The sequence below is a fragment of the Neodiprion fabricii genome, chromosome 5, assembly GCF_021155785.1.
Source record: "Neodiprion fabricii isolate iyNeoFabr1 chromosome 5, iyNeoFabr1.1, whole genome shotgun sequence".
NCBI lineage: Eukaryota > Metazoa > Arthropoda > Insecta > Hymenoptera > Diprionidae > Neodiprion > Neodiprion fabricii.
Window position 1 is genome coordinate 18,015,160 of NC_060243.1, and position 12,668 is coordinate 18,027,827.

General features: G+C 35.9%; 1 protein-coding gene across 1 annotated transcript; it reads left to right on the forward strand.

Moving 5' to 3' along the window:
• Positions 1 to 225: 225 nt before the first annotated feature.
• LOC124181987 (adenylate cyclase type 10-like) lies at positions 226 to 12,405 on the forward strand. The gene is made up of 15 exons (XM_046568762.1): positions 226 to 232; positions 384 to 496; positions 1,932 to 2,070; positions 2,574 to 2,711; positions 3,564 to 3,775; positions 4,635 to 4,788; positions 4,882 to 4,967; positions 5,078 to 5,214; positions 6,465 to 6,661; positions 7,919 to 8,048; positions 8,875 to 9,010; positions 9,587 to 9,730; positions 10,224 to 10,430; positions 10,869 to 11,140; positions 12,114 to 12,405. The coding sequence occupies exons 1-15, from the start codon at positions 226 to 228 to the stop codon at positions 12,403 to 12,405; spliced, it is 2,364 nt and encodes a 787-aa protein (XP_046424718.1).
• The last annotated feature ends 263 nt before the right edge of the window (positions 12,406 to 12,668 follow it).

A 12,668-nucleotide genomic window follows, 5' to 3' on the forward strand; every position in this document is an offset into this window, starting at 1 on the left:
AGGCATGTTATTTTTAAGAAAAGAGCCTTCAGGTGTCTGAAAATTTTTAACCCCGCGATGCCAAAATCTTGGTGAATTTTTTTGATCAATATCAGACACGCGTTATAAGTATGACAATTGAAGCGATGTTATTGAAGTAAGATCATTAATGAAAATTACTCGCAAGCTTCTCGCCTGTTGTTAAAGGTAATACGAAAGGTTTTAACCTTCACAATCAGTTAAAAAATGCAAGGTAAGTTGACATCGCAATAAAACAAAGCATATTTAACGTATCGACGCGAGTATTGAGTGTCTGGTTTCAAAAACAGAGCAAACAAATATATACACAGCAATAAGAATAATCGTACAGTGAGTATTAAAACGAAAAAAACTCGTGCTTCCAGGAGAACGTTGGAGAAATCCTAGCAAAGTTAGTTATCAGGAAGAAAACAGCCCCAGATGGAGGGCTGAATTTTTCGCCCCAGTTTTCAAAGAGATAACGCAAAGCTTACCAGAGGCAAGTTTTTTCATTTATCCACGTTCGGTAACAGATTGCAAATCGAATACCCATTGAGAAATCAATGCAATATTTTTGACAGAAGATACAAATTTCTGAAACAGCGACGAACTCGCGTTGATTCGAAGATTAAGGTACTCGGAGTGTATCGTAATAATACCAATATCCTTACTTAAAAACTATTGAATGGATTGCATAGTTACGGATTGAAATTATTTCGGAACGTGAACTATCCTTTAAAGCATTTCAAACCTTGGACATTTTTTGAAAAAATCTTGCTATTTGCCAGGTAATTTTAAGCTTGACAAATATTTTGGATTCGCGTCAAAGTTTTAACAGAAAACATGAAACTATTAAGATACTTAGAAAGTATTACCTAAAATTTTTGCGATTCCTGCAATTTCATTAAATCTATCGACAACGCTTTTAAGATTTTTCGAGATAGGTAAAATTTTCTGAAAATATTCGGATTGAAATATCTGAGATTGTGTAAAAGATTTGGCGACATCTAAATTCTATCAAATTGGCTGTTTTTTAATGAAATGTTTGTAACTCTTTTCAAGCCAGGAACAAGAACTTTCAGGAAAATACGTTAAAATTATTGAAAATTTGGAAACGATATGAAATCCTTAAAAATCTAGAAATCCGGTTTGACTACAAATAGAGCAGTACGTACGGGTTGACTGTAAAATAACTCTTAAGGGAATACTATACACGATTTTTACATGGACTGAGTTATCTCTTAATATCCGGTGCACGGATCAGGAACACAAAAAAATTAATATCAACCGGATTTTATATGCAATTCGGAATAATAACACACCAAAAATGATGATTTTGCGCAAAAATAAAGATGTGACATGAAAAATACTTAACCATGATCGAAATTTCTTATTGTTTCATACTGGGGTAAAAATAAAATGAATAGGTGTGTTTTTGTTCAGAATTGTATTTAGAATACGGTTTTCATACCCCTTTTACGTTGCGATACGTAGCCTTTGATAATTATAATCGGACACAATATAAGACGTTTGACGCCGTCGTGTTAGGACTAATTACAGCAAAGGTGATATTTTGCTTCAATAATGAGTTCTAAAAATCTAAAAAAGTATCCAGGTATTGTTTAAGGATCGCAGAAGAAGCTCGCAGTTTTTCCAACCTAAATTGATTATTTAAATATTGTAAAACATCAGTAAAGCTAAAGAAAGTGCCAAATGTGTCAAAACAAAGACTTTGTTTCACATGAAGAATGGTGCCCAGAGGCCCATTTCCACGATCAAAGGACTCTACGAGCAGTTTGAAAAATGTTGAAGGTGAAATTCGAGCTCAGTGACTCATTAGCGTTAAAGGCAATTTCTTCTTCCGAATCGAGTGTTAATTTTTAGTTCTGGGTTATTTATTAGCAGCGAACTAATTTTCAAGTAACCATTCACAGGTAATGGAGATTCAGTCGCAAAACAGACGGATTAGACTCCTGGCAACAATGGTGCCTGATGAATTGGTGAATACAGCCAATCTTCTTAAAAAGGATCCCAGGACATTTATCGGGATAGTTTTGTTGGCTGATGTTTCCGGTTAGTTTAAAGAGGTTGGTTCGTCAAACATCCGTACTTTTCATCAATTTTATCATAAGACACTTTTACATTACATATTTATTAAACTAATGTATTCGTTATTTGCGGAGATATCTTTGTAAATCAAGAAACGAAAGTATTGGAATTATAAACACAGGCTTAGATATCGATAATATGTTTGAAATCGCTTCAAAATTGCTTGAAAAAAAAACTAGCAGATTCGTTTGATTTCAGTTTTTGAACAATTTTGAAGCACTTGGAAATGAAGCATCGATATCAAAGCCTTTGTTCAGAATTTCAGGATTTTCTATGACTCTATTTTGGAAGAGATCTCTATAGATCACGAATATGACATTAATTTGATGAATTACATTCAATGTACGACTATCTTATAATAAAATTCATAAAAATTATTGTTGTTCAACCAATCAACCTATCGAAAATCCGACCCTTGTTGTTTTCATCGATTTGTATGATACAGTACTGATTTTTTAATTATTCAGGATTGACGATGCTTTGTGAAATGTATAAACACGCTGGCCAAGGTGGCTCCATCAGTCTAAACGCAACTCTAAATGCTTACTTCGGTTACATTGTCCAAGCTGTTTATTCCTACGGCGGTGATGTCATCAAAATTACAGGTAAATTGTGGAAAATGAGTTTGATGTACAGATGTTAGTAAATCTACCGAACTTGTTCATATTCTCAGAGAAAGTGAGTTATGGAAATTGTCCAAACGCATATAGACACGTACAGAAACTGTGTTAAAAACCGTTAGAAAACAGGCAGAATCGGTATTCTGTCTGTTTTTTCACTGTTTCGATACATTTTTTGTGCGTATCTATTCGCGTCGAACGGAATTCTTGTCAGGGATAATATTAGCGAAATATTACGACCTTTTAGTCTTTGTATGCTAAGGTGATCTAAACCTATGTCATAACATTTCCGCTGTTGCACTACATTTTACGACATTCCCGATCCTATATCCTTCAATTTGAAAAATGACAAGTAAATATCGCTTAGTTTACCGTGAAGTTATAAGCGAATAATCCAAGCGTGAAATACTACCATCAACCATTATTTTAAAACTATTCAGTCCTGGCGCTTTTTCAATTGGCCTGTGGACGTGAAAATCTACTGAAAGTCGACGTCAAGATTAGAGTTTCCACTTGATTTATCTTTAATTTCATTTTTGTATCAATCTGCGTGAAAGTCCGCACCGTTTTATTCTATGAACTCAGAGCCTTCCTTGAACAGGAACCGGACTATTGGCAATCTGGAGTGTACGAAAGGATCAATTGATATTCAACATCCTGCACGAGGTTATAACCTGCGGTTTGAGGATCCAGGAAGCAGTCGGGAATTTCCAGACAGTCGTAAACGTTACTCTGAAACGTCAGTGCTTTTTCGTCTTATTCGATCTAAATCATTTCTTTAATTATCGATGTAAATTTCTCTTTGTTGTATTTCTTTTATTTTCATTGGTATACCAGTGAGGTTTACTGTCTCCGCTGGAAACCTGACTTTCATGGTAATCGGCGGGAATGGCAGTTATCACTATCTTTTGGCTGGTCCACCGCTGGAAGAAGTCAAACTGGCTAAAAAGGTTTGCCTACCTGGCGATCTGGTGCTGGCTGGAAGTGCCTGGGGACATTGCAATCCTTCAACCTACGAATACGTGATTAAGGACACTTACAACGTGAAGGTAACGTTCAAATTTTCCAATGGAAAGCGTTGAAACTTACCAGATTGAGTCACCTACTGCGCATGGGCAAAATGAATGGGTTCTATTGAAACGTGAGATCGTGGCGCGGTAACATTTTCATCTCTAACGCAGGGGAGCCAACTTACTCGAAACGAGACATGAGATGTCAAACTTACCATCACTTATTAGTCAGTTCACAATACAAAATTGCCAAGCATTCGCGAATAAATAAATCTACTATTCCAGGTATGTTTAACCTGAAAACAATAGCATCGCCCATATAACCTCTGCAAGCTGCGTTTGACGACTAAAGTTTAAGGTGGCCAGCCTGCATAAAAATCTGACATAGCTTGCGCATGCGGAGTTGAATGTTGAATTTGTCAAATTTTACCATTTCATTTAGACATCTGTAATATAAATGCAAAACGCATACTTCCGAATCCTGCCGATCAGGAGATATGCTGCGGTTACTGATTATTAAAATTTCAGTAGTTGTGCTTATCGAAAAGTTCGCAAAAACTTGATGTAACTATGAAACTTGCAGTTTGACGCTGAATCGAAGTAAAATGAAGTTCTTGCAAGTTCAAAGATTCTAATAAATCAGCTGAATGTTTACTTCATTGAAGTGAAAGCACGGACTGATTGTAAGAAAAAATGCGTGAATATACGTTAATACATTTTTAGATACTCAAACTAAAATATTTTAAACTTGACATATCTCTTGATATATAAATAAATTTCAGTCAAATTCGAGTTCTTTTTATCACTGACCGTAGAATTAAATTTTTAAAGTTGTGAGAATGCATTCACGTCTGTCTCGTAATTACATACAATAGTTGTTTTTTGGGCCTATTTCTAGATACAGAGTTTAAAAACGTCTGCCAGGCAAGCCGCAAAAAGAACAACCATACTTGGGAAATCGGACAGCTCAACGAGGACGAAATTGTTTACAGTTGACGAGAATTTTTCGGTATATTGGGAGAGAATCGATCCTTACGACGATTTGATCATTGGTGAGATTTTTACAATTAATAGCAATTACTAGATTAAATAACAACAGAAAAATATATTACTAAATCCTACAAATTATTGTCCAATAATTTCAGCTGCTCGGCCGGCGATCACCGAGGCCATACTTCGTCAAATTGGTAAACAGCTAAGGACATTCGTCGTCGAATCAGTACTTCGTCTGGTGAGATTGAATAAACCAGTGCACTGTGAATAATACATAACACCGTGTCACAAAACCGTAAATCATTATTGTAATAGGATATTTTAATCTGTTTACCTCAATTATTTCAGACAGATACTGATCAGCCCTTGGAATATTTGACAGAATTTCGGCAAGTAACAGCGATGTACGTAAATGTTATACCGATGAAATGTTCTGTTCAAGATCTACTTAGATTGGTCGATGACATCTTTGTACACTTAGTTGGGTGAGAATACGGTTTTTCCATTCTGGACAATTTCCCTTGTCGATGCTTAAAAGCGCTGTACGTCCTTGCATGCTGAATAGAGATTCTAGGGCGACCAACCGTCATCAATTTAGACAGCATTTCGCCGCGATGTATGTACCGGGATAATCTCTTGAAACTTGAAAATCAACTGCGCATGCGCGAGTTTTATCGGCTGTTCGTGCAGGCTGACCATCCCGAGTTTTCAGCTGTCAAACTGTTTCTGCCGGCGATGTAGTTGATACGAAATTTCGAGGTTAGAATCTTAAATAATTGACGTAGTGACTCGGAAAGGCTTGGGAAGCATTTGGTATTGGGCCGGAAAGTTGATTCTTCAAAGAACGGTCGGAATTTAATGCTTACGCTCTTTGAAAATTCAAGCGTACACATGTTGCGTACGTTGGCCCGCCTGCATCGCGGACAAAAATATCGCTGCGGGAAGATTTCGCCGACCAATGAGATTGAATTATTTGGCGCAGTTGATTTTCAAGTTTCAAGAGATTGTTCCGGTATGTAACCTCAAAAATTTTAACCTCTGTCGGTGTTCAATACAACTAACAGCGACAACTGTCAAATTTTTGAGGTTACGTTCATGACGGTTGGTCCCCCTGGCAAATAATTGCTGTTCGATAGTAGCGCATGCGCATTATTCTCTAGTACACAACGGATCACTCCGTTAGCACGGTCATCAACGCAGGTCCGGACACTCCGTCTCTAAAACCGTGACCTGAAAATGTGGCAGATGCCGCTAGTGACGGGGAGGCTTTTATATATTCCTCTTTCTCGCACGCCCCGCACACCCCGGCCACCGGGATTGCAGCGTTTTCAGTATAATACGGTCACGACCGTGATTCTTAGGAATTCACCGTGTATAATAAGGCTGTATATCTGTCGATAACGTAGCGCTCAAGGTCGGCTTGATCATTCAACAAGTTCACTTACTGTTTATTGATATTTGATGCCGACAGTAAAAAGCTGTTGTGAAATTACTCTAATTAAGCTGAAAATTGATTTGGCATAATTTTAATCAATTTCATAACTTTGAAAAGTGTTACTTACAAGACTGGCACTTATTCTATATTCGTTTTTCTTTTTCGTCTTTGTATACGTAAATAAAATTTTGCTGCTGTTTTTGTTTCAAATTCTCTAGCTGACTCAGAATTTGAATAAGAGAAAATATACACTCGATATTTAGAGTTGCTGAAGACGATGCTGTTGCTTAATATTTGTAGCATGATCAAGGATCGGGGAGGATGCGTAATCAGAGTGTGGTTATTTCACAAGGACATCAGTTTTCTCACTGTGTTCGGGCTCGAGAAAAATTCAAATGAATCCGTTAGCAAGACTGCTTTGCAAACTGGTGTCGAAGTGCGAAATTTATTAAAAAATTTCTACGGTGTGCAAAAAGTTTCCGTCAGCATTACAACCGGTAAGATGACAAATTGTCTATGAGTATAACCATGATTTATCCTTTTAAAGGACCCCGCAGAATCCTTGTGGAAATTGGCTTTCGATTGAATTTGCTTGAATTTCAGTATATTTATAGTACATGTCCTCTCGATTAAAAATTCTCCCGGACACAAGTCCCAAAAATCAGTAGTTTCCGAGATATAGGCTTTGGAAGAGGGGTGTATGGATTTTTTTAATATCTGTGGATTACGTGATTTTTACGAATTACTAAGCTTTAAGGGGGATTTAAAATTAAATATATCATTCAAAAACTACACAGCCGATTCGCAGAGGCTCTGCACAAGGACAAGTCGATTATTGCAAGAGTCCCAGGGTCTCGTTCTTCACGCGAAATCTGACGTGCACCTTTTTCCAGTAAACCAGCGAGTTCATGGATCGAATCAATGTGTTGATCAAATTAATCACAGCTTCCTGTCTATCTTTGAGAATCAATCGTGCGATTCCTTGAGTGATTTGTTAGATTTCAAGTCTCCTTGAAGCTTTGTAGTTCATGAAAATCACAAAATCCATAAATATCAAAAAATCTTTCTTTCGAAGTCTGTATCTCGGAAACTACTGATTTTTGGGACTTGCGTCCATGAGAACTTTTGATTGGGAGGATATATATCCCTCCCTATAACATACTGAAAATCCAGCCGATTTCACCGGAAGCCAATTTCTATTAGGATTCTGCGGGGTCCATTACTGATTTTATTTTTGATAACTCACGTACGTCACGTTTAATTTTCATGATTTTTGATCCTGTTATCGAAATACTTTGCGACGTATGATATTGTGATACAGGAATGGCGCACTGCGGAATCGTTGGACACACCTTACGGCGCGAATATATCGTGATCGGTTCACCTTTGCAGAAAGCGATGGAGCTGGGAACCACGTGCATAGAAAAGGTGAAAGATATTCCTACTTTTTGCCGTATTGTTTCATGAAAATTTTTGACACCATTTTGCATAATTCTCTTTCATTGTCTTGAATTCATTTTGAGATTAAGTTTCAGATCTCGATTTCCTATTTTTTCTCCATATTAGGATAAAACGATAATATTCTTATAAACAAACAGGTCCTCAAGTCAAAAGCCAAACTGTAAAACATTATCAATTTTCCCAATGAAGTTAAAGTTGAACAAAAATCGGCCTGCAAACTTCAGAAGTGAAAAGTTCTGTCAATCAATGAGTGTTACAGATTCTGGATTTTTTTCATTTTTTCTTATTGACAGCACAGGTCACCTGTGATCTGACAACATTACTGCGCAGCGACTTGCCGTGGGACAGATTCATTCAGCAAGACAGCAAGATGCTTAAGGGTGTCGGATTTAGCGTAATCTACGAATATATCGATGATATCGCGTAAGAATGCATAAATATCTAACACTTTAATAACGTACGAATAACAATGATAATAATAATGATAATCTCAGTTCAAATCTATCTTAGAAATTTCTCGAAGCTTGCGCGTTTCAGAAGTTCAATTTTCTGTATAATATAACCCAACATTAATTTCATGATGAGAATCGAAGATGAATTACTGATTACATGACGTTTTGAAGAATTCAGATGTTCAGGTTTTCGGGAAATTTGGTACTGTTGTTCAGTTTCAGATCCAAAATCAATTTTTATCAACAATTTTCGCATGTTGATTTATTTTTGCAGATAATTGTTAGTATAATATATAGTCAAATAAAAAATTTGTATGGTTATGAAATTCAAAATGGCAGATGCAACATAGTGAATTTGTATATGTATTAGGAAGGAATTAAGAAATCCTTCGATCTTCTTGATACAGATTGTTAAGTATACCGAGAAAAATTTCATTTGTTATAGTAACTAGAAAAATTCAGTAAAACCGGTATTGTTAAAAAAACTGTTTGAATGTTGTTGGGATTACACAAAACGAGGTACACGTAACCATTTTGCGATATTGTCGATCCTTTTTTGGTAATTGCAACGCAAAATCAGTTTGTTCGGTTTACTCTACTTTTTTACTTAAATTATTTTACTAAAAATTACCCGTATCCTGACCATAACAGTTATGGATACTCTAACTGACTCCTTTAGCGAAATGTATTGAGACCCCGAGTTCCATAAAACCACGTTTCACAATAAGCAAATATTCGGAAAAACTTTAATATAGTCAATTGTGAGACCATTACTGGATAATGTGAAATTGGTACAGGAATTTCGGGAAAACGGACCCCGAGCTGCTTACCGGATACCCGATTTTAGGCCGGAAAGTCGAGATGAATATTCTGAGTCTCTCATTGGACGACATCGGGCTAGCAAACCGGGAACATGCTGGAATTTTGGTGAAAGTATAAACGGTTATCTTTAAAGTTTTAGTAGCACAGTAATATTCGGGTTAAGTCAGGCGACAAAGAAATAATTATGAAGTGATCAGATCCTTTTATGAGAGCTCTGAGTTCATTCTCTATTCTTTAAGTTGTTTGAATCGATGTGGAACGGATTTATTTTTTTTCACACTTTGTAAATTACGATTTTTTCGGTATCACCAATTTGAAAAGCCACTTTTTCAAGTGATTCAGGCTAACACAAAATCTTCCAAGTATTTTGGACGATTTTTGGAAAAGTGATCATTCCTTATATTTTTCATAATAAACACATAAGTCAGCGAGTTTTCTGCAATGAATACAAATTTTTTGGAAAAGCTCAAAAAATCGAATAGCGGGTCTGGTTCTCGATGCGACAATCGATGTCTTTACGGAATTGATCTAGAATCCAAAAAGTGATTTGGCCTGCATCTAATTTACGTGTCACATTATAGTTACAATTTTATTTATCTGGGAGATGAATTTTCGAGACAATTTTAGGATCCCATTCGAAAATTTTTAAATAAACAGATAATAAACCCTGGGTAACGCTATTCGCAGGGTCAAAGTGGCAGTGGAAAATCAAGGCTCCTCGACGGATTCGTGACCCTGATCAAATCCAGAGATATAGCCACGGTCACACTAACTCTGACTCCAGAGTTCGCGATCGAACCTTATTCCGTGATCTATCCCATACTTACCGAGGTAAGTGATCTGTCTCTGATGAACATGTTATTTTATTTTTTTTTTTTTTTCAAATCTTCATATCAACCTTCGAACTCTAAGAAATTTCAAGTAACATGCCGTTTATTCCAAAGATTGTTCCAAAAAGTGCAGCTGTACCATTTCCAAATGTGACAAAATCTTTTTACAATTTAATATTGATTTCTTTATGAGTTTTATCCCATAATTTAGTATTTTATCGTTTTTTTCTAATCATCTCTAATGACCACCAATAATTCCCAAATTTTCTGTGCTTTTCGTAAAAAATTTCGGTCTTAAATTAAAAAGATCTTAACAATCTTTTCTCCTAATTCAATCAGATTGTGAAATGTAATATTAACCACAACTCCAGTACCTGAATTAGAATCTGTTGAACCTGATAATAAAATTTCGACATTTATAAGAATACATAACTCGATCTTCCAAGTTAAAATTTAAACATCCGCACACCTTGATGATCTTATTTGTCATACAGATCCTCGATATCGATGAATACTGTTCGGTTGAAGTGAGAGAGCAAAAGATGGTGAAACAATTAGGTAATGTAGTTTCACTAGAGGAATTTTGTTACCTAAACGAAATCATGAGGGTGAGATTCCCTATTTCGAAGCGATGTACTTCAGAACCCGAATTTGAGCGACAGGCACAGACTGTCAAGATCTTGAAGGGGATTTTTGCTATGGTAAATAATCGATAACTTTGAAATTAAAATCGATTGTCTCTATAGTGAAAAAAAAAAAGAAATGGAATGGATTGTCTAGGATGAAAACTAGTTTCTAAAACACTAAACTTATAATTCTCGTTAGCATTTTTGTAATTCGGAAAATAAATGTGATCAATAGTAAAAATTTTACTTGTAAGTAAACTCATTCAAAATCCGTAATTCATCACAATTTTTTTTTTTTGCTTCCAAATGAAATAATTTTGTTAATTGTGACCCATATTTGCATCGGTCTTATTACAATTCACAAATATCGATGTCAAATTCAGAATTGGACCCGATTTTCAAGCTTTGAACGAAATTATTTTCGTGAAAAAATGCTAAGGTTTCGAAATTCGTATTAACTCGGGAATGTTTCAGGATTACGATCGTTTCTTTTTACCAATCTCGTTTTTTTAGCCAAAAGTGAGGCGGTGCATACTGATCGACAATGTACAAAACATGGATCTCGAGTCTTGGCAGCTGCTCTCCCTTATCCTGGACGTGAAACATATACTACTTATCGCATCGATTGAAATACCGCTTGATGATCTCGTGCCTAAAGCCGTTTCCGCAATTTACGCGGATAAAAGAATAGCGCATCTGACTCTTGAGAGAATAAATCCACAGTGCTTAACTGCTCTCGCCTGCCAAATACTCAACGTACAAGCCATACCGGAATTCCTTGAAAGGTGATCTGAATCTCATATTTTTTACTTTTTCGACGTTAACTCAAACGTGGTATTAATATCAGGATATTTATTGCCATTTGGAGTCGTATCTTAGCAGATCATGTTTCGTAGATAACAGTCAAAATTATCTGTGAGATATTCGTAAAACAAATCAGTATTACAGATATTATTCACAACCTTTTTTGTTTCATGAGATATGAATAGAATGAGGAAAGTTTACAATAGAATATAACGATGATGATCTATGTAAATATGAGATGAAAAATTTGGTCTTTCGTACCAAATTAGATGGTTACATTTTTCATGAACTGAGGAAGCCCTCATTTCAAGATGTAGACAAGACAATGTTTCACATCGGATTCAACTGTTTCAAGCTTATTATCAAATGTTAGTCACCAACAATTTTTACTCTCACAAAACTGATTTCAAATTTTGTACTCTTTCGAAAAATAGACTATCTTCACATTGCCGTTCATTACAAAGACCTAATTTTAAAACACAACGAAATTGTACCAAAAATTATATGTTCTCAGGCAGATGTATGGATTTTTTCAATAGCACAGATATCTAGCTAAAAAGCTTACTGCAGTTTTATTTATGATCATACATGATTTGACAGATCGAATTTTAAAATGGCCAGAAACGAAATGAAAAATAATAGGCATAATTTTTGCTGTATATTTATAACTTTGTTGGAATCAGTGTGTCGTTGGTTTTTATTGTAACACTAAGTTTGTAAATGAGAATTTATTGAAAATTATTTCATTTCTTCAAAATAAGTACTGTTTTGAAAAAAATGTATTTCTCCTATACGCGTCAGAAAAATGTTCTGAAACACTATTTTTCCGATTGAAATCAAAGAATCGCACGTATATTAATTCGATTCGGCTGATCGCCGTCACGAATGAATTCAGATGTTCAGACATTTTGAAAGTCGAAGAGTGGAATTAACGACGAATATTCGTGTGTTCAGGCAACTGCATTCGAAACCGAATAAAAATCCGAGCTACTGTCAGGCGCTTCTCACTGCAGCCCTGAGCCACGGAGGCCTTCAACGTGTCGAAATGACCCCCAAGAAGGCCACCGAGTACAAGCTTATGTTCTCACCGGTCCATATGCTAACCAAAATACCGTTGTGCGCTCTTCCCGAGGATGTGGCACCCGCTCTTCCTTGGGAACGTCGGCTCAAGATCCACGCTTGCCTCATCAGCAACTATCATCAATTTGAATCCAGTTGTCAAAGCCTTGAAACCAACGGTAAGTAGACTTTTGAATTAATTCCTCTAGGTAATAAATTTCAAGGATCCAGGAGAAATTTTTTCCAATATCTTCTTACAATTAGACTGAACCGTTTACATAACTGATGTAGACAGGCTCTGTAACTATCGATATATTATAGCATATAAAATAGACTCGGTTATCCAGCGAGCTGCGAGTCTGTAATTAATACAAAAACAATTAAGTTATAAACTGAATAGGAAAACGAAACCGATTAACTGTAGGATTTCGACTTCCAACAACGCGTAGA